This window comes from Pochonia chlamydosporia, chromosome 3, assembly GCF_001653235.2.
Source record: "Pochonia chlamydosporia 170 chromosome 3, whole genome shotgun sequence".
Taxonomy (NCBI): Eukaryota; Fungi; Ascomycota; class Sordariomycetes; order Hypocreales; family Clavicipitaceae; genus Pochonia; species Pochonia chlamydosporia.
In genome coordinates, this window is record NC_035792.1 from 886,723 (window position 1) to 912,094 (window position 25,372).

The 25,372-nt window shown below is 50.2% G+C and overlaps 11 protein-coding genes and 1 non-coding gene across 12 annotated transcripts; 5 read left to right on the plus strand and 7 right to left on the minus strand.

The window, feature by feature from the left end:
- Positions 1 to 1,517: 1,517 nt before the first annotated feature.
- Positions 1,518 to 1,811, plus strand: VFPPC_15737 (hypothetical protein; the record flags this gene model as incomplete). Its single annotated transcript, XM_018293490.1, has 1 exon — positions 1,518 to 1,811. The coding sequence occupies one exon, from the start codon at positions 1,518 to 1,520 to the stop codon at positions 1,809 to 1,811; it is 294 nt and encodes a 97-aa protein (XP_018144686.1).
- Positions 1,812 to 4,981: 3,170 nt separating this feature from the next.
- Positions 4,982 to 5,302, minus strand: VFPPC_15738 (hypothetical protein; the record flags this gene model as incomplete). The annotated part of the gene is made up of 1 exon (XM_022428979.1): positions 4,982 to 5,302. One exon carries the CDS (start codon positions 5,300 to 5,302, stop codon positions 4,982 to 4,984), a length of 321 nt encoding a protein of 106 aa, XP_022284454.1.
- A 2,029-nt stretch (positions 5,303 to 7,331) lies between these two features.
- VFPPC_17763 (hypothetical protein) lies at positions 7,332 to 7,928 on the minus strand (the record flags this gene model as incomplete). Its single annotated transcript, XM_022429450.1, has 1 exon — positions 7,332 to 7,928. The coding sequence occupies one exon, from the start codon at positions 7,926 to 7,928 to the stop codon at positions 7,332 to 7,334; it is 597 nt and encodes a 198-aa protein (XP_022285512.1).
- A 1,335-nt stretch (positions 7,929 to 9,263) lies between these two features.
- Positions 9,264 to 9,791, plus strand: VFPPC_17762 (hypothetical protein; the record flags this gene model as incomplete). The annotated part of the gene is made up of 2 exons (XM_022429449.1): positions 9,264 to 9,584; positions 9,645 to 9,791. 2 exons carry the CDS (start codon positions 9,264 to 9,266, stop codon positions 9,789 to 9,791), a joined length of 468 nt encoding a protein of 155 aa, XP_022285513.1.
- Positions 9,792 to 10,024: 233 nt separating this feature from the next.
- Positions 10,025 to 10,504, minus strand: VFPPC_17761 (hypothetical protein; the record flags this gene model as incomplete). Its single annotated transcript, XM_022429448.1, has 1 exon — positions 10,025 to 10,504. The coding sequence occupies one exon, from the start codon at positions 10,502 to 10,504 to the stop codon at positions 10,025 to 10,027; it is 480 nt and encodes a 159-aa protein (XP_022285514.1).
- A 1,368-nt stretch (positions 10,505 to 11,872) lies between these two features.
- On the plus strand, positions 11,873 to 12,298 carry VFPPC_17760 (hypothetical protein; the record flags this gene model as incomplete). Its single annotated transcript, XM_022429447.1, has 1 exon — positions 11,873 to 12,298. The coding sequence occupies one exon, from the start codon at positions 11,873 to 11,875 to the stop codon at positions 12,296 to 12,298; it is 426 nt and encodes a 141-aa protein (XP_022285515.1).
- A 3,366-nt stretch (positions 12,299 to 15,664) lies between these two features.
- VFPPC_04175 (fatty-acid amide hydrolase) lies at positions 15,665 to 16,441 on the minus strand (the record flags this gene model as incomplete). The annotated part of the gene is made up of 1 exon (XM_018283571.1): positions 15,665 to 16,441. One exon carries the CDS (start codon positions 16,439 to 16,441, stop codon positions 15,665 to 15,667), a length of 777 nt encoding a protein of 258 aa, XP_018144689.1.
- A 648-nt stretch (positions 16,442 to 17,089) lies between these two features.
- On the minus strand, positions 17,090 to 17,962 carry VFPPC_04176 (alpha/beta hydrolase fold protein; the record flags this gene model as incomplete). The annotated part of the gene is made up of 1 exon (XM_018283572.1): positions 17,090 to 17,962. One exon carries the CDS (start codon positions 17,960 to 17,962, stop codon positions 17,090 to 17,092), a length of 873 nt encoding a protein of 290 aa, XP_018144690.1.
- A 751-nt stretch (positions 17,963 to 18,713) lies between these two features.
- Positions 18,714 to 18,797, plus strand: VFPPC_17263. Its single transcript has one exon. It is a non-coding gene; the product is annotated as a tRNA-Ile (tRNA).
- A 920-nt stretch (positions 18,798 to 19,717) lies between these two features.
- Positions 19,718 to 20,923, plus strand: VFPPC_04177 (EGF-like domain-containing protein; the record flags this gene model as incomplete). Its single annotated transcript, XM_018283573.1, has 1 exon — positions 19,718 to 20,923. The coding sequence occupies one exon, from the start codon at positions 19,718 to 19,720 to the stop codon at positions 20,921 to 20,923; it is 1,206 nt and encodes a 401-aa protein (XP_018144691.1).
- Positions 20,924 to 21,188: 265 nt separating this feature from the next.
- VFPPC_04178 (aorsin) lies at positions 21,189 to 23,311 on the minus strand (the record flags this gene model as incomplete). The annotated part of the gene is made up of 5 exons (XM_018283574.1): positions 21,189 to 21,645; positions 21,698 to 21,975; positions 22,037 to 22,548; positions 22,610 to 23,043; positions 23,106 to 23,311. The coding sequence occupies 5 exons, from the start codon at positions 23,309 to 23,311 to the stop codon at positions 21,189 to 21,191; spliced, it is 1,887 nt and encodes a 628-aa protein (XP_018144692.1).
- An 816-nt stretch (positions 23,312 to 24,127) lies between these two features.
- On the minus strand, positions 24,128 to 24,433 carry VFPPC_04179 (hypothetical protein; the record flags this gene model as incomplete). The annotated part of the gene is made up of 1 exon (XM_018283575.1): positions 24,128 to 24,433. One exon carries the CDS (start codon positions 24,431 to 24,433, stop codon positions 24,128 to 24,130), a length of 306 nt encoding a protein of 101 aa, XP_018144693.1.
- Positions 24,434 to 25,372: the final 939 nt, after the last annotated feature.

Genomic DNA, 25,372 nt, shown 5'->3' on the forward strand with positions numbered 1-25,372 from the left:
GGTCGGCTGGAGTGTGAAGGTACGCGAGTGATATGTGAGGTTGCTGAGAGTTGAGGTGGCGGCATGAATCAGGCTGTATGTCTCCATTTCGACAGTCTTGTTACCGTAAGATGTTGTAGGTTCATATTAGTCTACCAGACTATGCAAAACGCCTCGACTTATGTTTACAAAAAGACAAAGATGTATTGGAAGCACGGTTATGATTGGTAGCGGCACTCATTGAATGCCTGTCAACAGCAGAGTGGTTGGCCGCGTTACCTGCGAGTCACATGGTTCAACTTATAGTCAGCTACTATTACGCTTCAAAGAGAGTCATGTTGTAAATATGGCCATGTCTGAAAGTGACACTACCTGCTTTGGTGTTGTGTTAGTGGCCGGCCGTATAAGGACAGGGCTCTGCCTTTTGTGATTTGGCTATTGTCAACGGAAGATAACTTGTACAATCTCTCTGCATTCGCGGAAAGTTCCCTTTTGCCGGGCTAAATAACCTAGCCGCCATGTTCTTTGACAGGTATAGATCGCGGAATTTGGAGTAGCGTTGTATATGGCAGTGAGTTGAACGTATTAAATGTGCTAAATGTCAAAACTGGAGACAGAGAAACGACTGTTTTGACACTTTGCAGATAAAAGCAGTGATCCTTTAGGAGCATAAAGGTTTACATGTTTTACTGATGCTCGATTGGTCAAGGGACGGTGAACTACCATGTAAACTAAGAGGGTTGTAGCTGTATGTCTGGTAGGGCAAGTTATCCATGGGAGATGTGTATGTAAATGAGCCTATTAAGTATGGCGGCACCCATCCGATTAAATTGTGTTTCCAGTCTGCGACGGATCGTCAGTCTGATAATTAAAGAGTCTACAATATGGTAGTAATATAAAGCGCTACAACGGTAGCATTCATCTCCCTTGATGCATGTTTTGTTGTTTTGCTCAATGGACGGTGGTGAGGATGCATGTTAGTTGGCCGAGATATCCCCGACATACAATACCGAGCAATATAAGTCTATAATTGCGATGTGGTAATTAATCATGCATGTATCGTCATTACACTCCGTATCACAAGTGAAATCAGCATCCAAAGTCCTATGCTCAATCTGCTCATCAGTCAGCGTCCATTACATTGCAACCCCGCACGAACAAGCCGCCATTCAACACCAAATCCACGCATATATTAACATCCCAACACCAAATGCAAAGCATCTGCAATACGAAACACCACCTCCTCTCACATCTCACGCGAAGCCATATACCACATGCCCAGTCGCACCTCCAAATGCAACCCCAACATGCAGTCACAGCAACACTAACGGAGGCATCTCCGTGCCCTCATTAATTGCATGTCACGATATCAATCAAGTGCACCGCATCTTGGTTCTGCAAAACGCGGTACGCGCTGCACACCCCCCTCCCTTTTTTGTGCAAACACGACCCCTTGGCTACGAAAGACCAGTTAAAAATGCAGGCGACGCGGTGCGGACTGAGGGTCACGATGCGCGATGAGGTCAGAGGGACAAGGGATGTGTGGGGTTTATTGGACTGTGAAGGGTTGCGTTGGCGCGAGGGCTTGGAAATTTCTTGGTGACATGGGATGGTGTTGGAGTGGTGATGTGATGGCTTGGGTTTTTGGGCTTGGTGTCTTGTTTTTGCAGGATTGTAATGATGGAGTTGAGCAGGGAATGAGTGTTTGCGCAATAGATGATGAAATGTATGCATGTGGGCGGTATGATGGCATCACTTTGGGAGATCGATCGATGAAATCAATGCAATTGGACCACTTGACACTTGAGCTCGCACGTAATTTTGTGATTTGATTGAACACTCAATAATAGCCGAATTGGGTCATCATTTGCGAGAGCCGCTGCGCCGGAAACTCGCCGGACATGTCCAACTCCATCACAACACTTCGTACATTAGATTACATGAGCTAAAGAGCGTCCTCGTATGTAAGCGTCTTGGCAAGTCACCCGAAAATAAAAAACTATTCATCGCAAGCGCGGCACCAACCCACAAACAGACATGTTAATATAGAGCCACATGGCAGCCGGCATCGTTGGGCCCGAAACAACTCGGGAGATAATCGCCCAAGTTGCAAATTAGGTGTCAAGACTCAAAACCGTCAGTCTGGTTTTGGCGGGGAAGACCTTCGTCGTGCACGGTCACGATTGAGATGCATGATGACATCGGCGGTGGTGCACAAAAAACGGTGAGCTGCAACAGCGCCGTAAGGCCAGCCACTCACTTTACATGGTGAATTGGAGTTGACGACTCGTTTGGTATGGCATGCTCAGCCTCAACTGAGTTGTGGATGCTGGGGGTGGGACGAGCCTGAATGGAAGAGGACTGATTTTCTAGAAGCTTGGAAGAAAGGTAATGGCGTGAGGAGTGCCAGGTTGGGATGAATTTGCGCAAATCAAGAGTTGGGAGAATGATTTCCGACAAGGTTGCACACGTGTTGAGGTTGTTTTAAACTTTGTCGCGAGTGTCGTGATGAGGTGTTTGTGACTTGTGGCCTGATTCTGGATTTGTGGCTCGGACACAGCGTTGGTTACCAGATGAGAAGCGACTGCATGTCACTGCGTCAGATTCTGCAATAATCAAACTTGGAATCAGTGCAAACAGGGCAAATCGTGATAGAGTTGTGCGAGACAGGGTCATCCATGCTGGCTGTGACCCAACGTAAGCCAACACTGAGCCCAAATTCAACCCTGGCCATGTAATTATCCCCCAGCAACTTTTGACCAAATTGACCCCCAAATAACTGTTCAAAACTCGTATTTGCCCACTTACAAGATGACGCTCATGCAAAAGTTAGCGAGCACTTCTATTTTGGGCACGAAATCTCGGCAAATAACGAAATATTGAAACATTAAAAAATTCCGCCATTTGTCTTGCCCGAATTAATCTACCTTCGTCTACGGAGTATGTGTTGACAGCATTGCCACAAACCTAGCAAGAGCAGTGCCCAAATCCAAGCCACCAACATTGAAGATGGAATCAACAAGGGCCCGTTTCACCAACCCTGTGATCTCCTCGATCAAGATGCCTCGCTGCACGTAATTCCATGCCCTGCTCGCAGGGTCCGACACGTTTTAATTATAGCAGGCACACACTCCGTATCAACACCAGGATATTTCCAACCGAGTGTTGATCACTTCAAGTCGTGCAATCACAGCCGGGACAGGAACCAAATGCAGAAGGTACATCTTTACTGTCCTCGTAATTATGTGAAGCGAAAAATATACTGAAACGTACCAATGGTCTGCAATTCTGCGTGATTTTAACATGCTAGTATGACACGAGGCTAAATTACAGCTATACTCCGTACCCTGGCCCAGCTTACTGGTAATTATAACCCACAACTATTTTGGAATTCGCGAGAGCCGGGACTTTTCTCAATCGAGACGAAAACGCGACTCAGTCCAGTTTCACATGAATGTCAACAGCTGTCATACACTAAAATAGAATAACAAAGACAGCACTAGAATCAATGCCATTGAAAACAAGAGTTATTAAAATTCATCACAAAAAACCCACTTTTGTCTTCACCCGCGCGTACCGACGCGAGGAATAAAAACTCCTATCCCATGCCACTTTTTTTTTTCCTACCTGTCGCGATGTGTCCTTAGACCCCACTTTTCCTTGGGAATCGACTCACGCTGTTTGGCTAGCGCCGATGAAATGGTTCGTTTCAGAGTGACCACAGCCCCACTATTTGTGCCAAGGAATCGTGGGCAACGAAGGAATTGACCAAAGGGAATGAGGTGAAAGAATTAGCCAGGAACCAAGACTCGTCGAGTCAAGTATGTGGTCTGATTAGTTGGGCAGTTGAAGATAGGGGTTGCCACATTGTTGTGATCGCCGTGTTTGCGTCTGATGAAGATGTGCGTGCTATGTTGTTGGTCTGACCTGCCGCCTTGACATGTGCGCCTAACAAGACATCACAGAACACCAATGCGCACAAGCCAAAAGAGATGAAAATGTAGGCAATCCGCCATGTGGTATCATTTGTGTCTATCTACCCAGTCCGTGTACATTCATGCTATGCTGCGCAGCAGCCTCCTCGTCCGTCTCGTGTCGGGATTCCAGCGCCCGCACTCATTCTGTGTCAATCCGCATTAAACGGAGTCGCCTCCATGCCAAGCAAGTCCTATTCACTGCCAATGCCGTGGCTTCTCTTTACCCAGGAGTGAAATGAAGTCTCTGAAGATAAATCCACTTCGTCGGACATATGTGACGTACTTCCGCCCCGCAAAACAGTAGAAAAATGGTCCGTCGCTTTGTTATTCATCCTGCTCCAAACCCATGCTTCAAGGTACCGTAGTTGGCGGCAAGGTTGCAACCACTCTTTCGTTGGCACTGCCAGAGTGTCAACAAATGAGGCGTGGTGCACTGCGGTGCCTTCAATCGATATCCATGGCGACGGGTTTCATAGTGGCAGTCATGGAAGTGCACCTAGAGCTGTTGTCCAACGTCCCAAAACGTCCATGGCGACGGTCTTGTTTTGTGATGCGAATATAGGCGTGTCTGCGGTGTTGAGCCGTACGCCCGAAGAGATTTCCCCAAGCTAGTGAAGTCCTGGCCATGGAGACCAATTTCCAGCTTGACAACATGTTGCAGGTTTTGAGTCCCCCGTGCTTCGACGCTCTCGTATTGCCACGACCAACATCCCAATTATGCCATGCAACGCAAATCCGAGAGCCGAGATGGAATGGAATTGATGTAGCGCCTTGACGCCAACTCGTTATCCGAGGGAGCAGTATCACATGTTGAGTGGGTATCCTTTCTATAGTCCGCTGGTGAAAACAAAAACAGGGCAATGGTGATGTATGTATAACGCATCCGTGCGCTGCCCGTGTACGCGCAACGGATGCGTTTGCCGAAGAGGAAAAAGTAAAAATAAAAAACAATGGTGGTCATGATTCGCTTCGCTCCGTTTTGAACGTCCAAATTGTGTGCCGTGCCTAGGCTTGTGTCGAAAGGCTTACTTGTAGCCAACAATCTTTGCACAACGCTCACAGTAGTAGAGGTTGTGGGAGATGCGTACCATGCCAGTCGAGCTCACGTCGTCAGTTGAGGTGGCTTCGACTGAGCGAGCACATCGCATGCAGCGCAGGACCTCGACGGAGGCCACTGCTGGTCGAGCGGTAGTAGAGTCCATGCTGTGTCTGTAGCCGGTAATGGAGGATGACTCAGTAGATAGTCCTGATTCGGAGGAGGCGGAGGAAGATGAGCCAAATCGTTGGGATGAGATTGTGCTGGCCGAGGACATGGCGGTATCTATAGTTGGGAGATTATGCCGCATATGTGAAGGCTTGTATATGTATATGGGACCGTGTGTCACAAAGATGCACGAGTCGGGCTGTCTGAAATGACAAAAAAACCCGAGTTTCAGTAAACCCCTGGACGACTTCGGCTAACGGTTCGTAGAGATTCTTGTAAAAAACCCCGAGTGCTGGATGAAAGGGTCGTTTCGTTGTTATTGAGGCTCAGATGAAGGGGTCCTTTAATCCCTGAGTCGTTGACGTGTCTGGTCAAGGGTGGGTGGTTTGTTGATGCTGGACAATCGAAGTGACCAGGGCTTGGGTTGCTTATATTTCTTTCAGGAGGAGCAGGACGAGAGAAAGAGGATCCTCGGGCAGCTTTAAAGTAAAGAAGAAGGCAGACCAGGTTCAGATCCAAGGAAAGGGGCGTGTGAGAGACTGAGGTGTGCGAGGGAGAGAAATAGTAAATGGGAGGGACGGCCTTGTTAAAGCAACGGCCGGGACGGATGGAGATGGAAAGAGCCTGGTGTTAAAAAAGGGTCTTGGTGGCACGGTTGTATGGCCAGAGAGGATCCAAGGGCGCTCCTCTCGATTGTCTGGCTTGATCGACGATGCCGGCCACACCCCAAGCCCAAATTCAAGTCCCAAGTGTCTTTCAAGGCAAACAAGGATCGGCTGTGGCCGCGTACGGGTACCAGACCGCAAGGGAAGTGAAAGTAGCGTGGTTTGCGGGTTTGTGGATTTTGGCAGGGCGAAGTTGCAGTTTGGCTGCTCATGCAGGTAGTGGGGGACCGGAGGGGGGTGGGAGTGGGGGCAGCAAAAAGGGAGGGGTGGCCAAGGAAGGAGCCAGTTTCTCATTCATGCATATATGCAGCATATATGCAGATACACGAGCTCGTGCAGCAGCTTTGACACCTGGCTGCCCAGAGTGGGTTCTGGTAGGACTTTGGTCCTTGGGTCTTTGGGTCCTTTTGGCTCCATGTCCAGGCTGGATCCTGGGCCAAGGCAGCGACTCTTCCAACTCTACCCCCAAAACAAGGCCCTGACTCAAATCGACTCACCACAGACAAAGCAGACCTGACGGTTGTTGCCCAGCCCGGATTCATGTTGGTAATTTGCTCCAGGCTCCACGGACACAACTCTCGGCCTGATGGACCTACCTGAACCCTGGACTGGACTTGTCCCCTCGCCTTGCCAAAATCTGGTGGAGGCTAGGCGGCTTCACACGAATTACCCAGGTCGGTACTCCGTACATTGCAACAATGACCTAAAGAAGAATTTTCCTAGGTGAGGCCTGGAGCATGTGATTGAATCTAACCGTGAACAACTATTTGTTACAAAAGCTGGCGGAACGATGGTGCTTCCAAACTTGGTCTGTCATGGCGAGCTATCAAATATAGGAATGCACAGAGTCCAACGACGGGGCTGTGAAAGATCAGAACACAGGGCCAGGGAACATGCCGCTGGACTAGTGCCAAGGTCAGGCCCGTGGGTTCCATGTTCCTTTCGACTTTGTCTCCATCAATGCACGCCGTACTGAGTACAGCCACAACCGCCATGGTTCTGGGTTGATTGTGCTGCTGGAGTCATCATGAACAAAACAATACACTCCGGAGTTCTTAGACATAAAACTTGGAATCATCAGCCCGTCTTCTCCCGCGGTTCACACAGCACAATGGCCACCTATTCACTCAGAGTGTTCTGTGAATGCTCTGTTTGAATAAAAAACACCCGAATTCACGGATACCTGTCACCCTACTTACGGAGTCTTGGACTTTCCCGGTGGTTCCGTTAGAACTAACGGGCTCCGGTCAGCACACTCTGAGCAGTTGTTTCCTTTGGCGTTTCCAAGCCACGCCCAAGGATGACGAGGCTAGTCTCACTGACGCGTAAAGGTAAACCAAGCCTTGTGCCCCCAAAGCAACACTCCCAATCCCAGAACCCAGCATGCTCAGCAAATACGCACAAAAATACCGAACAGGAGACACCGAAACGAAGGGCCCGGAGTGGGAGTGCGCATAACGGAACCGCTGTCGTCGGTATTGTCCACCTCCGTCGCCGGCGTTGGGCTCAGCCAGAAAAGCCATGCGAGTCACCACAAAGCCACCGTTTCTGCCCTTGCATCAAAACTGTTTTGGCACAGCTCACCATGGCGCAGCCCAAGGAATCAGCACGAACAACGTCGCGTTTGTTTTGTTCATGGCCTGCCACAGCAAATATACAGTCAGCACAGAGTACAGTACAGTAGTTGGCTGACGATACATGGTGCCAACAATCCACCATTGTGCTCCTATGTTGGCAGTGATAGGCAAGCTGCATGGTGTTGAAGACATGCACAACCCGCCACACCCAGCTCGTCAACAGGCACAATACAACTACCGGATTGGGCAGTATGGTAGCTGTGTAATGAGACATGCAGCAGCAAGCCGTGTCTCTGTCGGCATGCTGCAAGGACGGCCTGACATGGCAGCCCGCTGTGTAACGAGCAAGCCTCTTTTCTCTGCCTGAACAAATGAGATTGATATTCCAGAGGCCGTCAAAGACAGGAACAAGCGAGAATGCTGTTACGGCGCTTGAAGGCAAGACGTTAGCAGGTGCTACATTGTTTTGGTAAGACTGATGCCCCGTGAACGTATCCATGCCGAAAACCGACCAGTCATGACACATCGCCCGCGACAAGCCAAGCCTGATGAGAAGCCGAGAAGCCGCAAATACAAACCGGCACGGTACGCTATTTACACATTGTCATATGTTGATGGAGACGGAGGCACGATGTCGGCGGTGCAATTTCAATAGTCATTGGCCATGAGGCTTGCGGAACATAATATGCTCCATACATTGTTGTCATCAGCGTGAAGCAGTTCTCAAGAGAAAAACACTATTGACACTCGGCGACGGTGATCACGGTCATTATATTCTGATTACTTGACAGCTGCAGACATACAACACCAGGCAACAAGGTATGGCATGACTGTTGCCTACAATGTCTCGGTGTTTGCCAATCGAGGACAAGTTGCTTGGGAATCGGCCACCGGTCAGCATGTGAGTGATGGTTGAGACAACTGGGGCACAATGGACCTTGCTTGATAAATCCACCAAACGAAGACGCGAGCGCTTTGATGGCTGGAATTGATTTGCTGGTTCACAATTTTTTTTTTTCATTGAGCCTGGACGACGAGAACAGTGTGAGTCAACAGGTGTGAGCTTGTCATGGAGGCATACGCGGCAGACAAGGATATCATTGTCAACAAATCGCTCGGGGAAGCAAAATTTCCCTCTCTGCCGACCAAGCTCAAGCTTACAAGTGCCTGCCTGTGCACTGCAATCTGTCCATATATGTCCATTTTACGGAGTACCAGGCTGTGCGTACCTGTCGCCTCTCGTGCTCGTATGGAGAACGGCCCGCATCAACCGCACCAACTCCGTCCATGCATCCAGGACGCTTGCACTCAGATAGGACGACCGGCTTTGACCTCAAATCAAATCCTGCAGACGCTACAAAAACACAGTCCGACCCCCGTTAGTTGCATCACTCTCCCTTCATGCAAGCTCGAAGCATGTATCTGCAATTCCGTGTGGCATCACATTCTTAGTGCCAGCCTGCCAGCCTGTCTCCAGCCGAGCACATCTTCAGTACATGCATGCCCATGCCAGGCCCTGGTGAGTTTTTCCCAGACGCAGCTCTTGTGAGACCTGGCGGTTTGAGGCTGGGTCGTGAAAACGGGCTAGCGCCATCGGCCACTCCTGATGGCCCTGCAAATCTCCGATCCTGACTCTGCGTCTTTCTGACCTCGTCAAAGCAAACTGACTGCTTTGATGCTGGACATCAACCGGGAATACTACCAACCCGATCAAGGAACACAACATTTGCCACACTGTCGATTTAATCGAACGATATGCATGCCAATCGAGCATTTTCCTTGTCTTTGACGAACTCCATATTGACCGTGGTGGGTAGGAAGTTGCATTGCAGTGCTCATCCAAACTCTTCACAGCTTTGACATGTCCCTTTCCTGCAGGGATAAATCAACAGGCAGCGACGCCAAAACAGCCACGACAACAAAACTTCTGCCAGAACCGGGGGCACTGTATTTCCACTGGACCCTAATTCATAACGACAGCATTACTGTCCTGTATGGCTGCCGGTATTTGGAGAAACATTTGTTCAGAACCTTGCCAAGGCGGGCGAACCACCCATGGTCTCAACAGAGTTTACCGTGCACGCCTAGATGGAGTCGTATCCAACAAATTCCCACACTGGTTGGCAGTCTACCATTGGACGAGTTTTGCGGCGACGGCTCCGTGCCAAACTCAGCCTCTGCTGCAAGTTATGCCCAAAGCATCAGAAATTCAAGAGACCGAAACCTAACCGTGGCCGGCCAGTCAATAGCTCTGTCGGCATATGCCATGATCCGTGCCTCCGGCACCGGTCGACAACTTTACTCGCCTTGCTGGCTTGTCAACAAACATCGTTTCTCAAGCATTTGCCGCGGAAAGCCCAAAATGGGGTCAACTGTTATGCCCAGCTAGTGTCTTCATCTGTGACCGATCGAGCAGGGTATGCATTTCTCGCATGCAAAGGAACAAACCTTGTTAGGAGCAATTTTCAAGCGTTGATGCCCCTTGTCCAGCTCAATCGACAGGTGGCATGAGTCTTGGTTCAGCCGTTTCAGATTGACAGTTTGACCCTGTACGAAATCTATCTCTCACCACATCTTCCAACTAGCACCACCACAAGTGGGAAGCTGCAGCGGAACTTAATACTATTTGGCGATCTGATCAAGCAGTTCAGGTCCTTTAAACTCCATCTTCAAGGGCTCAATTGTCTCAATCCCCAGCTCAACCCACGTTCTGGTCTCCACAGATCGTCGGGGGACTTTTTGGTTCCTAGGGAACATTTCCGAGATGGAGGTAAGCTGTGGGGCGTGAGGGTTTTCGCTCTCGGTGCGACGTTTCGCAAAAAGTAGAGTCAAGGCCTGATATTTCCTCCAAGCCAGCAATGTACTGTCACTGTACTGAGTAATACGTGGCAACTTCACTGAACCCCTCGACGTCTTCTGATGGCAATGAATTACAGATAAGCTACCACAGGAGTTCCATTGATCATGCAGCATCGTCGTTGCATATTCCGACAAGTGATGAGCAACTGCTGGACCCCCCTCCTCGACTACACGCCAGCAGGGATTTGCTAGTGGCCGTGACTGATCGTCGATGTGAAAGGGATCAGCGGATTTTTGACACATTCCAACAACTATCGAATGGAACAAAATGTAACATGCGGGGTTCTTTCTGCCCAGTCATTACCAGACAGCCTCAAAGAAGAAGAAGAAGAAGCAGAGAGGATTCGACAAAAGACGATTTGCGAAGCCTGCACATGAACGCTGCATGTCTTCTGGGATGGATAGGCAGCGATACCCCTTTGAGGGTGCGCACGCACAGAAGATCGCGATGTGAACGTCAATAAACAGATTCCAAGCTAGTTTCCCGATTAGCGACCAGTGTCTAGTTGGGAACCAGATGCTACACGAGACGCTGATTACTTAGCTGGCACAATATCATTCACGACTCAGCTAAAGCTGATACGGTGAGTAGAATCTGCCCCATTTCCAACCAGCTTTAAAAATGTACCTTGAGCTATTCGATTTATGGTTCGCTCTGAAAAACAGTCTGCAAAGGTTTGAGAGCAGAAAGGGCACTCAATAGACTCGGTGCCTCTGACCTCACCTTGAGCAAACAGCCCTTAAAACATGGAATGCTGCCTTGTTGAGAATAGGCTCAAGAGCAATCACCTACGGGGAGAAGCCGGGTCTCGTTGAGCCAAACAGGCGCCTCTGTCGCTGGTCATTGACTGCACCTTGCCTCAGCTTCATACGCCTGAGTCGTAATACATGACACTTGACACGACACTTCAGCCGACTCGGCCGACCAGACACATGAGGGCATGATCCGGAGCAAGTCTTCCCACAAGTCGACCGTCGAGTGTCAAAGTATATTTGGGAACTGAGCTAAGAAATCTGATAACGTTTTGATTGCCGCCCGTCCGTTACCGCGGACCACAACAGATCATGAGACACAATTGTAGTGTGACTTATACGCGCCGTATTGATTCAGGTATCAATCAGGATTAACACCCTACCAGGAATTGTATCCCAACAAATCCATCTTTTCCACATTGCCAAATGTCACATGTTGGAAAAGGCTTATGGGCTGTTTCGCAAAGCTCGTTTGAACCGGAGCATCTTAGCAAACGCTACACACAAATACCGTTAAGCGCATACTCAAACGCCATGAATCGCAACTTCCTTGTGGCTTTAGCTCAAGCTCCAAGCCATCCGGCATGCATCTACCATCCACTTCCCAGAACTATTGAAGCTCTTTAACACCTTCTGGTGTCAACCTCACGGCTCAAATTAGCCAACTGCTGTGGGACCTGGTGACGGCATGTACCGGCTATCAGCAACAGCCGAAGAAGCGCCAGCCATGTGTTCATCTTCTTTCTTTTACATGGATTTTCCTCTCATTATCGTGACAATCCAAGAACTAAACACCACCGTGCGCCACAATCGTCTGGTGGCCCGACGAGTCTAGCAGAAACGGACGGCAACCCCCAGATGACTTTGAACTCCTCAGCAATACACTTTGCCTCCGGTCACGATGATTGGTTGGCAACAAGTACTGGACCAGGGCGTTCCTGGGTTGGCCAAAGTTTATCGCTGAAGCCGGCAGGTTTTTCGTCTGTTAGTGGCTCGCACGGGACTCTCAACCTGGACTTAGAAAAACTATTGAAGGTTCACGAGCTTCTACGTTCTTCCTTTATCCTTAAGCTTGGCTTATCTTTGGATCTCGGTCTTGGTGGGGAATGGGTTGAACCTTGTTGCAGGGAATCGGTCCATCCTAAGAAACGCCGTGGTGCCAGCCGACATCGCGATAGTCTCTGGTATGGAAATCGGAGTGAGCTCCGTGAAGGTTTTGAAGAGGCTCTCCCTCAGGTGGCACGACGCTGCGTCGAGCCACATCCGGAGATTTCGGCTCCTTAGCTGGGGACACCCATCTAGCACGCAATAGGTGATGCCAGCTTGGTGCATCTTTTGGGCTACTGGGGATTTGCCGGTGGATCGGATTACGGATTATCTGACTTTGGCACAACCTTGATAATTCTACTGTATCGCCAAACCGGCAGTCCAAAAGATGTCTTGGGCCACGCCAGCTCGCGCTATCAGCCACCTTGAGCCCGCCCGATAAACGGATACCAGTTGACATTCAATGTTGGGGAACACCCTGGAGTACTCCGTCTTGTAATTGACCCCAGGGTTTGATCACTGTCAGGCACCAGCCAATGCAACGCTGACCTAGAGCTCATAACTCCAGTCTGCAATGGCAACATCGGACGGAGATATCCCAAATGCTCTCGGATCATAAGTAGCAGCGCCCCGAACTCAGAGTCAAGTCCCGGAGCAAAATCGCCAGCCACCAGCACCAAGACGGTGTCCGATTATCCACCTTGGACATCTGTTTGCCGCTGTCACTCCAGATTTGCAATCATTTTCAGGAGATTCACCCCGCCAGCACCCGCCAGCTCAGACAACAAGTCCCAGCGACGTCGCGGCGACTCAGTTTGTCTTCAGCTAATCCGAACTTGACGGATAAAAGCACATGAGAAGAATGGTTGAGCCAGAACACCACGAGAAACCAAGGGAGACCCGCAATATTCAGCACGCCCTCTCCCTAACTATGTTCGATGTTCTAGAATCCTCAAAGATCTGCAGGTCTCGCTTCACAGCCCAGCAATGTCAGGCCACCCACCGCACAAGGCTGCATTGTTTGAAGTAGAACGAATGCAATTTCCGCTTCTTGATGGGATGGGAAAGAAGGCCCTCGCACTTTCCCATGTTTTGCCAGCCCGCATCGCCATGCCACGATCTAGGCCTTCTTATTAATCATGCCTTGCGTGCTCCCTTTTGCAGGATCAACCACGCCAGCGTCCAGACCGGCCCGTGGCTTGTGAAACTACGCCCCCACAGTGCCACTTGATGGGTTTGAGAGCGGCTGCGACAACACATGCTTCCCTCATGTTGGCTGCGTTTGCGAGGGCTGTAGCACTGTTCGTTCTGGACCTCGTCTCGGCCTGGAGCTAACCCAAGGACAAGCTCCTTTGGCTCTGGCACCTTGACAGCTCGGCGGAAATGTGCGGTCCGGGCAACGCCTTGGCGGTTTGCCTTCGGCATGTTGCCGAGCGCAAGCTCTGCGGGCACGTACTCATTGCATTGGCACTGGACGGCTGAGGATTAAATCTTGTGTACTGTACTCCGTAATCCGTACGGCATTCATCTAACGAAGATGAAAAAAGAATATGGCACTCAGTTTCGGCCGTTCGATCACCCACACGCCCCTCCGAGTTATGAGGGCAAGGCTACTTTCTGCCCTTACCCCTTGTCTTTGGTGATGGGGGCTTCTAGACCTTTTGGTCTCGGAACAAAAAGATAGGGCTGCCGGAGCCGATTACGGAGAGCTCGGCAGGCAAGAGAAAGAAATGAGCATGTCACCGGACTCTGCTGGATCTTACTGCATGCATGGCACCGCTGCAGTTCTGTTTTTAAAAAAGGTCTTGTGCGTGTTTCGAGCCAAGGCTAGCCAAGCCAAAGAGGGAGTCATCCGGGCTTGGGGTTACGTGAACATGGCGCAATGTCCTCCGTACAGAGGCGCCAAAGATGTGTTGGGTTGCGTTGTATCTGCAACGGGATTCAAAGGGATGGATAATGGTTCCAGTCGTTGAAATAGAGTACGTTTTGGTCTGGTCTGGTGCGCAACCTTGGCCATCCAATAATCGTGCCAAATGTTTCACGCATAACGAACGTCTGAAGCAGCAGCACGACGCATAGCGTAACCTCAGTGAGGCATTCGCTGATACTCAGGAACATCTGACACGCAACAAGGCTGTTTCAACTTTGAAGTCGGGTTTTTCGCATAAGGCTGGCGATGTAGATTGCCACAGGGTTCGGGATTCAGGAAATATTGAATAAGGCTGCGCCACGGCCTGAGCGACGTCGCCCATGCATATATGCGAAATGAAATATAGCTCCAGTCGCTCCACGCTCGGACGGCTACTTGCTCCGCGGACTATTGCGGTCGTGGCTGAGATTCAAACGCGTAAGAAGTTCTTGTCTGGACTTGTCTGTGCTGTGTGGTACAGTACTGGTACCGGAATGATTGCAGAGTCTTGGTATGTTGCGATGCTCCGTACCTTTGTGGGAAGTATCCCGTCTCGCAGGTCTCCGATGCTGCACTATTGCCAAAGCGACCAATAACCAGCGAGACCGAAACCGATCTCTTGCCCTTGGACGGATGTCTTGAAATCGCAGTCGGTCCTGCGGAAGAACCTATTTTCAGTGATATGCAGGGTGCAAGCCACTCAATAAATGGCTGCCTGCCGTTCATGCATGGCGTGTAATTTCACCCTCGCGTGATGAGGCCTGTCCACACAGGATCATTATTCAGAAGGGCATCGAGGAAGGGCCAGAACGCTCGTCTGTGGTCTGTGTGGAAGGTTATGAATGGACTTTGTTAAGAACATTTCTGGCCGGGGACTTGGGTCTCGTCTGGTCGGTGGTCTAGATGCCCTGGTTAGGGCTTGAGGGTTTGATGACTGGATTGTACTGTAGGGCTAATTGACTTTTTTCCTTTGTGGCCCATGGCTTTATTGAGTGCCGTGGAGGAGCATCTGCCATGGTTCATTTGCTCCGGATAAAAGGTGCGGTCTGATGGGCTTGTTTCACGGCTGCTTTTATTGAACTTTTAGGATGGAGGTCTGGATGTGGCGAGATGGTCTCGGTCGGGATGGCATGTAATACCGGCGTAGGTACTCCGACAAAACGTGGGTGCAAAGCAGCTGCAGGTGAGAGCTGACATGTTGCGACTTGAGGGAGGATGGTGAGAATTGTCGGGTGTGTTGGCTTTGCATCGCGTTTGAATGTGGTGGTGGTGTAAGTCTTATGGGGTACATGACTTGAATGCGAGGAACGCGAGGACTGTAAGCGAACTGGATGGCCCGAGACATTCGAGGCTGTTATGAGATGGTAGGGGTGTTGAATGCTTTCAGAGGTAAGTCTGCGTACGATATCAGGATATCGCGGAAATCGTGAGCGTGATTTTTGGTGTTGAGATGCCAGGTTCCATCGAAACTGAACCGCAACTCATGACCGGGAATCCAAGATGCATCGCAAGGTAGTGTATTTGCATGTCCAGCAAATCTCCTTTATTCTTTCGTTGATATCATGCTGTCCTACCCAGCAGGTCTCAATATTCGCTCGTTCACCGAAGTTGTGAGAGTTTGCTCCCCATAAACGTCACGATATAATTCAACGAACCGCCTCCTCACAGCCTTCACCATCCAGCCATCGTCCTAATCAAAACCTCTCCCACCGCTGATTCACAAAAGCAGTATTATACCAATTCCAATCAAACCTCCTCGTCCCCGCCGCGTCCCCATCCTCCATATCAACCAACGCATCCAACGCTTCCCTACAACTCTTCAAACACGTCCCCCTCCCCAGAACATCCTCCGCAAACAGCCTCAACTGCGTCGGAAACGTCGCATCCTGATAGTAATCCACCACCATCGCCTGCGTGAGCTGCTCCCTCAGCGAGTGAAACTGCCCGCCCACCAAACCCAGCTCACAGCACTGCTGAAACGTCTCCCCCGTCCACCAACTCGGCAAAAGACCCCTCCTACGCACAACCTCGAGATACTGCGCGAACGTGGTCGTCGAGTCAGCGCACCCGCTGTAGATTGTGCCCGGTTTTGTCTCCCCCTCGAAGAGGAACGAGTCGTGGAGGCGGAGGCGGAACGAGTCGATGAGCAGGCGGTACGTGTCTTCGCTGGGACGGTCGAGCAGCCATGTCTGTTCGAGGAGCGCCGTAAATGGTCTTGTGATCGGTTGGACGAGGCCGTTGCGCGGGGAGAGGATCGCGAGGGTTGGGTGGTGAAGCGGTCTGAGGGCCACGGCTGGGTTGTTGGGGAAGGTGAAGCAGTCGTGGATGTGGGAGTGGAGGCCGCCGGTGAGTTCGCATTGGCACCGGAGGCAGGTTTTTGTGAAGCAGGTGTTGCAGCGGGTGAGGGCTTGGTTGGGGTATGTCTTTTTGCATTTGTCGCATTGGTTGGGGTTTTGGGGTGGTGATGCCATTTTGTGGTTGGTGAGATGTGAGGTTGTGAATGGTGGAGGGAGAAGGTACCTAGCTAGGCAGCGGGAAGGATTGGAAATGTGAATTATGGCGAGTTGCAGAGATGAGGATTTGTTCTGGAATTGCGGTTGGGTAGGTTGATGGTGAAGTGAGCGTGAAGTGAGTTGTGGGCTTTGAAGAGTGACAACGCAACCGTCTTGACTGATGACTGAACTGATGGTAGACGAACCAGTTCCTATAGTCCGGTATGTGTAGATGAGACTGTGGGATTGTCCGGTAATCTATTGTTGTGGTAGTTGGTGGCCTGAAGTGTTTGCCCATCTTATATGAGAAGCTATTGTTGTTGATATCTGCAAACAGATACTCTATTTTCCGACCCACTGAATAGACTGATTCACCAACGTTCGATGACCACTTAATTTGAACGTCAATGAGTTGTGAACACTGGTAATACCTTTGGTTAGACGATGGAATGCCTACCCTGCGCCTTGATGAGTTTATTACAACGCAGTGAACATGACCATTAAGAATGAAACAGAATGAAGACGATAATGTACCAGATATAAACGTTACATAATATAGAAGTATGTATTATTATAGAATTAAATGCCTAAACTCTAGAAGCAATTCCAGTGTTTTTTGTCTTGTCCTCAAAACACATTAAACTTCTCAAAGAACGAAACAATAGAATCCGCAAATTCCTGCTCATTTGTCTCAATCGCAAAATGCCCAGCATCCAGCAACTTCACCTCCAACTTCTCAACATCCTTCCTAAAAGCCTCCGCACCAGGCGCCACAAAAATAGCATCGTTCTTCCCCCAGATAGCCAACACGGGAACCTTTGAAGTGCGGAAATACTCCTGGAACTTGGGATACAGGGGCACATTGTTGCGGTAGTCGTAAAACAGATCCAGCTGAATCTCCTTGTTGCCCACACGATCCATCAGCGCCTGGTCAAGCGCGTACGCCTCCGGCTGGACCTTGTCCGCGTTGGGCGAGCCAAACGTGTACTGCCACTTGGTGGCATCCATCTCCAAGAGGCCGCGGAGAGATTCTCTGTCCTCCTTTGCTCCCGAAGCCCAGTACTTGCGGATGGGGGCCCAGAATTCCGCGCCGAAGCCTTCGTCGTAGGCGTTTCCGTTCTGGCTGATGATGGCGACTACTTTGTCGGGGTTTTCGAGCGCGAGGCGGAGGCCGGTTGGGGCGCCGTAGTCGAAGATGTAGATTGCGTATTTTTGGAGGGAGAGCGCAGAGGTGAATGCGTTGATGGTGGTGCCAAGGTTGTCGAAGGTGTGGGTGTAGGTTGGGGGGACGGTGGTGAAGCCGTAGCCGGGGAGGTCGGGGGCGATGACGCGGTAGCCCTTGGCGGCGAGGAGGGGGATCAGGTTGCGGAACTGGTGGGATGAGGATGGGAAGCCGTGGAGGAGGAGGATCGTGGGTGTGTTGGGTGTTGTTGGGCCGGCTTGTCTGTAGAAGACTTGTGCGCCGTTGGCTTCGATGAAGGCGGTGGTTGTGGAGGACATGTTGTTTTGCTGGTGTTGGTGTTTGAAGCTTGTATTTGAGGTGTAGTTATGATGAGGAGGTGTTTATATTTTAGATCTGTTGTTAAGCTTGTTGTTGGTGGTTTTGCTTGAGTGTTGTTGGTGATGAGATGAATGCATTTCTTCACAGAAGACAGCTCATTAAATATACTTTATTGCACTATTAGAAGCAATTGCATCATTAACGTAATTCTACGAGTTTGTAATAGCTGAGTGAGTCAAATTGCCGATTGTGTCAGCGAGTGGTGATATCTCCTGTCCCGATGCCTTGGTGTTGAGACGGAATGTGGAATCGATAGAGGGCAAACGGCGTTTGAGAGGAAAAGTGGGGATTGAATTAATCAGTGTATGGAATCACCGGGAATAAAGCCTAAGACTCATACAACTTGGGATGTTTATTTCCAGGCCGGTTTTCGAACTGTGTAATACCGATGGGGATTTGTCAATGCTGCGGCCATGTGATTGGCTGAAACGGCGATTTGACATGCTTGCCCCGCTGCTGAATAAGGTTCTGGACCAATTGCGTGCTTCGGCAATGAAGGACGGAGAAACTTTCTTGGAAGTGAGGATGCAGAATAATTTCGCCTTTTTGAGGGGAGTTTGATTGAATTATTTTAAATAGTGACTAAAATCAAGTTGGCAGAACATGTGTGGTGACGTAGGTTTACTGTTGCTTGACGCCGTAAGCCCTCTTAGTTAACAATAAGCCATGGTCATTCAACTCAGCAAGAAAGCTTCCGTAGCTCAGTTGGTTAGAGCTTCGTACTAATAAACGTTAGTGATGCGGAGGCCGCAGGTTCAAGCCCTGCCGGGAGCAAAGATCGTTCCACGATGCTTTCTAGCTGTTTTTTTTTTTTTTTTTGCTTTTCTTTTCCCCGTCTATTTGTGCTTGCTATTATGCTCGCTGCTTTTTTTTGTCGGGTTGACTTCGTTTTGTTGCTGTCAGTTCATCTTTCTTGAATACACACGAGCCTTTATCCTAACATAAATCAGTGCATAACCGGGCCAGCCGCCGTCGTCAATAATGCCAGCTTAGAGCCTCTTTCCGTTGTTTTAGTGCAATGAGCCGTATACGTCATGGTTAAGTGAAGGGGTGCTGTTGCTGTGCTTTCGCGTTGAATCTCTCAGATGTTGTGCTGATGTTGGATTTCGACAATAGCTTCAACCTGCTCACCTGTTGCAAACTAATGCGATTCCAAGTTACGCGTACATTATAAAATTTACTTGCCTAGCTGATCAAACTGCAGTCACGTTTGCATACCTGTTTATTTATGTCGTTTGACTGACCCGTAGATTACCAGCATCCATGCCAGACCTCTCTGCAGACATCCATCCGACGTCACAGACTTACACCAACTCCAAGCATCCGAAGAACTGAACAGCCGTTACAACACTCGCTTGACGAAAAACAATCCAAGGCAGCCAATTAATGGTTCCAATATCATCTCATTCATGTCTACCCCACACTGCAATGTTCCTCGATGCAACATCCTGGACCTTCCCCGCACTATGTCTCCAACATCAACGACGATGTGTTGCACGAGTTTCTTCATTTGGCAAGGCTCGACGACTCTAATCAGAGACAAATATCCGACGGGTCGACTACGTGCCATTGACCCCCACAAAGTGTGTCAACGAGAAGATATAAGAATCCGACTTTGACATCTTCTCTTCAAGCTCCCTTTAGGTCCTGAGCATTACCATCACTTTGAGTATACGTGAGAAGCTACACTAAAAATGCTCACACTCCAACGAGCTGTCCAGATCCTCGCCGTCTGCAGCACATTCATCAGTCTCTCCCACCAGAAATGCATCAAAGATGAAGACTGCAGCTTAACCGGCATCTGCAGTAGCGGCGTCTGCAAATGCGATCCTGGCTGGATCGGAGACGACTGCGGCGTTCTCGACGTCCGCCCTGCCAAGCGAGACAATGGCTACAACCAAACTGCCAAAGGCACATCATCCTGGTGCAACAGCATCGTGAAGGACCCGAAAGAGCACAACCTATATCATCTATTCATATCTGAGTTCAGTCACGGCTGTGGCCTCGACTACTGGGCCCCGTATAGTCGCATCGTCAGAGCAGAGTCTCGTTCCGGCCCAGCTGGTCCGTACGCATTTGCCGCCGAAGTCCAGGGTACATTTGCACATAATCCTACCGTTGTGTATAGTCCCGCTGATAAAGAATGGCTAATGTACCACATTGGGTGTCCGACCGAGGTGCCGGACACATGTCAGACCAAGCATTTTACCTGTGGAGCAGGAAACACGAATAATGGCGAGAGCGGAATCAGCGTCATGGCCAGCAGCGATCTGAGGACCTGGAAGACCAAGGGGCAGATATTAAAGGGGAATGACGGAAGTGGCTGGGACGCCGATGTCACGAACCCGTCTGCATTTCCGCTCTTCTCGAAGGGAAACTGCGGGAAGAAGCATCACGAGGACACGTCTGCGATATTGCTAGCCTACCGCGGTTGTCCGTATAATTGCTCCGGAGCAGAGCTCATCAACCTCGCTGTAGCAGAGAAGGGGTATGCGGGTCCGTATAAGAAACTCCAGCAGGATCCAATCTTTGCCAACGTCAATGAAGATCCGTTTATCTGGCGTGACAAGCGGGGGAATTACCATATGCTGCTGCATTCTCTGGAACCGGAGGGTGGATTTGGCGATGGGCCCAAGGTCGGGCGTCATGCTTGGGCGCGTGATTACACGGGGCCGTGGACGTTTGGAAGCAAGACACTGGCGTTTAGTACGGAGGTCAAGTATGATGATGGGAGTGCGATTGACTTTTATCGTAGGGAGAGGCCGCAGTTGTATTTTTCGGAGGATGGGAGCATGACGCCTTTGTTTTTGGGGACGGGCGTGCAGCCTAGGGATAGTCCGATGAGTTATTCGGTTATTGTGCCTGTTGGGGATGCGGGTGTGCGTGCTCAGGGGGAGTAGTCAGATTTTGTAGTTAAGAATGTTCTTGTTGCATTTGGTTCTAAATAAATGAGACGGTATACTGTGCTTAAGGGTTGTGGTTGCACGGTGAGTTGTGAATTTTGTAAGCAAGGTTAGGGAAGATACATGATCATTTAGTAAATACTGGTTTACATACATTGGAAAGTACTACGGCAGAAATGCGCATGGCACCTCTACCGTTAATTCAATTTTCATCCATCATTCACCATGCTTATATACTGTTCCTCCACCATACCCAAGTCACCTAAAGCTTGAGAAAGTACTCCAGCATAGCAGGGTAAATAGGCGTCCCCAACCCAGTAACAGGATCCCAGCCCTGAACAGCAGAGAAGCCCTTATTACCACAAGCACTCGGCTGACCATCGCCGTTAGGACCACCCTTCGACTGATCCCCCTTGACGACGTCAGTGAACATAGATGGGTTCTTATACAAAGCAGGGTTAGCAAAGCCAATAGGCTTCTTGCCAGCCTTGATACGCTCGTCATTGATACGCGTAAAGATGGCAGCAACAAGAGGGCTGCTCATGCTGGTGCCGCCTGAAGTACCGGACTGGCCTTGAACCACAACGACGCCATTGTCGCCGAGGGCAGCAACATCGGGGTATCCGCGGCCGGCGCGGTTGTAGATGCCGCCGGTGGTGGGGATGTTGCCGTCCTTGGTGGTGTAGGACTTGTATCCGGGGTCGTGCTTGGAGAAGTAGCTGTATTTTGTTAGTTACACGATCCAAGGGAGCAGTCTGAGGGAAAACTCACGCGGCGACGGCGTCCTTTTGGTAGTCGGGAGTAGTCCAGATGTTGCTGAAACCACCTCCGGACGAGAACGACTCGGTGGCGATTTCTTCGCCGGTGGACAGGAGGACGGTAGATCCTACGGCGGTGACGTATGGGCAACTGGCTTCCTGGCCGGGGGTGAAGATGTTTTTCTTGGGGCCGAGGCAGGCGCCGCCTCTTCTGGCGACACCATCGTCACCGCTGGAGAAGACGATGGACGTTCCCTGAAGGCCGAGCTTCATGAACTCGTTGCATTGGCGCTGCAAGTTGGAGTTAGTACTGATCTGGAGTGGGAAGTAGTAATGTGGCAGAGCTTCGTACCTGGAGATACTTTGTGGGATAGTCGACCTCAGCGGTACCATACGAAAAGGAAATAACATTAGCGGCCTTGAAAGTGCCGCACATTTCGTTGGGCGTCTTTCCGTCAACAGTAGGGTCGTCACCAGGATTGGAGCAGTAGCTGCCGTCAACAGCGTCAAGGAAAGTGTTGAAGATGTCGTCCCTCTGTGTGGCGGCTTCGTACAGCTCAGTGCCCTGGGGGTAGATGATGGGAATGGCGATTTCAAAGTCGAGGTCTGACTCGCCGCCGGCATCTGACTGATCAACAGGGGCCTTGGCGCCGTCAATCAGGTCCAATTTGGGGCCTGTTCCTTCGGGAATGTTGGTAGCGAACTGGGAGTAGAACGAGTCCAAGTCTTCCTGGGAGAAGACGTCAATGGACATTTCAAAGATGCCCAGGCGGTTGGATGGGTCGTGCAAGGTGCCATCGGTGATGTTGTACTGGGACTTGATGCACGCGGGAGTGATGTACTGGGCGCAGTTCTCGGTAGAATCTACGTAGATGTTTAATATTGCCGTCTGTGAGTAAGAATTTGAGGTAGAGGTTCTTCATACCAGGGTTGGCGGCCAACATCTTGGCAACCTGCGCAGGGAGGGGCTTGTGAGCCCTGACGATACGTCCATCCTTTCGCTTCTCATTCCGTGAGGGCTGGTTGGTCTGCGACATGACAACAGCGGGGGAGATGAAGTCGACGATGCCGGCGATCTCATTGGGGAGGGAGTACTCGTCGGTACCAATGTGAGCGTTTCGGGCCTCGACATGGTCATACATGTGGTACTTGGTCTTGAGAATAGACTCGAGCTGCCCGACAGTGGACTGGAAGTCAACCCAGCCCTTGCTCTTGGGGAAGGTGATTTTGTCGGCAGAAACGCCAGACTTGATCAGCCAGCTTTTTATGGAGTTGATGGAGTTCTCGTCTGGGGCGAAGAGCTCGACAACTTGATCCTTGGTGTAGTGCTGGCCGTATTTGTCTGACGAGGGATCAGAGCTATGTGTCTATTAGCATTTTACTCTAGGGTTGAAGATTGGTTAATGTTTGCGTTTACTTACACCTCAAGCAGGTAGTCCATGCCATTGTCCAGGTTCTTTTGCTTCAGGGCAATTCTAACAGGGACCTTGGTATCGGCATTGGCAGCCTCGCGCTTGATCCATCTGCCGTTGGAGACATCACGCTTCTCGTGGACGGTGTGTGAGCCAGTTGGGACGGCAATGGCGCCGGCGAAGAGGCCATTGAGGAGTACGAGGCTGATCTTCATCCTGGGGACTGATATGAAACTGATTAGGGGTGGTGTTGAAGAGGATGCTTGGGAGGAATGGACTTCAAAGTGTGAGCGATTCACCGTATTTATACTCGTCTGTGTGATCTTGAGATGGACTCATGATGATTCTGAACTTCTAGGTTTCTACATGTACGTAGCCTCGTGATGATGAAAGTCCCCTTACCCTGGTATACATCCATCGACGTTGCTACACTGTCTCCACTGGGAATGAACCGGACGATGTGCCTTGAATTCAACATCCGCATGTAGCAGATTGACCTTCCCAGTCTGTTTAAGAACATGAATGCCATTGTTAGCTTCCGTCCTTGGCTAGCAGTTGATATGGAGTGTCTGTACTGCAACACTAGCGGCCTGTTCTTCAGTGAAGTGGGAGAGTAAGACTCTCGTATTGCAGACATAGTCTGAGCGCAGCATAGGCATTACTCAGCCCGCCAAAACGCAACTATCTCTGAGTACACAGAATGGTCAGCAAACAACCAGCATGTGCTGACAGATGACTAGGGTAGACGACCTTCCAGGTTGAGAATGTCATCACTTCATGTCCTTGCAGACACCCACGGTATAGGCTTCCTTTCTATATGACTGCAGAACCTAGACGGAATTCGTATAATGTCATACTGCTCCAAAAAAACGAGTCAACCCAATAAGGCGGGAGGTTGCAGTCAAAACCGGACCAGCCAATAACATGCATACATTAGTCTACGAACGGAAGGGCGGCCGAGATGGCCATACCGTGTGCAGAGCCGGCCGTCGGCCGAAATGAAGTTTACCGAGGGAACGGGTGAGACGGTGTCAGTATCCGGAAGCTGCAATGTAGATTAGCCGTACGAGGTGTCCGATTCGGGCATGTGAGTTATCGCGATAAGTGATGGTGGTGAGGCAATGTCTCGAACCCCTGTTTGTCCAAACGGGCGGACGGAGTGCTGTTGAGGGGGGGAGGTTGATTAGCCGGATGGTGATTTTATACAGATTGCAATATACCCGCCCTATGGTCATGTCGATCTCAGGTTGAAACTCTGGGAAGAGTTGGAAGTGAGTGGGGATGGAATTAACCTCATGACCTACCTTAGTTGTATCGTGCAGAATACTTGCACTCATTATGGTGCGAAGTTGCAAAGTTGAGATAATATCTAATCTGTCTAGTCAAAGTGCTGTTGGGTTATCCCACAACTGCCACGGTGGATGACTCGTTACGCATTTGAAGACGTCTGAGCCGCTTATCTTTATTATCGCGTGGGACTGATAACACAGTCATAAGCTACTTTATTCAACCCAGTCATATTAGACATTAAAGGCTACCAGTAAGCTTTCCAGCAACCTTGAGGGATCAGTCGAGCAACATGGATCAACATGGAGACCAACCGAGACAAGGGCGTGTCAAAAGCGCCACGAGCAGGCTCATGATGCACAATCGCATCACTCTACTTCCCATCCATCAGTCATGAAATTCCGACATGTATGTCCCAAGGCATAAGTATCCGGATATCCAGACGGCGTTCTTCCAATCCACCACCGCAATTAGGAAGGTATACCGGATAACTCGGATTACGTGCGCATACTCCAATGTCATGGCGTCCACGATATCTTCATTCCCCATGTTCAGAACGGCTACGCTCCATTGAGCAAGTGGTCGAATGGGCCGTTGCGCACAAATGCCCCCGATGCAACGCTGTCTGTACTCACGATGCCGGATAGCCGATCAAGATGTGGCTAAGTAATTCTCTAAACCCCCACTTGCGTGGGAGTCACAGCCAGGAACGGGCACATCTGGTGGCTTTGTTGGGTATGGTGTTATGTGGTGTTGCGAATCCTCCTTCTTAATTCAGCCCTAGACGCTGGGGATGACGATCTGTGATCGGCATGGCAGGGCCCGTTTGTTGACGACGTCTACCCTGTTGGCCTCGACTATGTACGAGATGGTGTAGAAAGGGATATGTTTTGGTTGGAAAGTTCCAAAGTTTGAGTTACGCATTCGTTAGACTTGATGCCGAAATGAATGTGTGCTTTCTGCGTAATTCTAAACTTAATTAGGCTGGG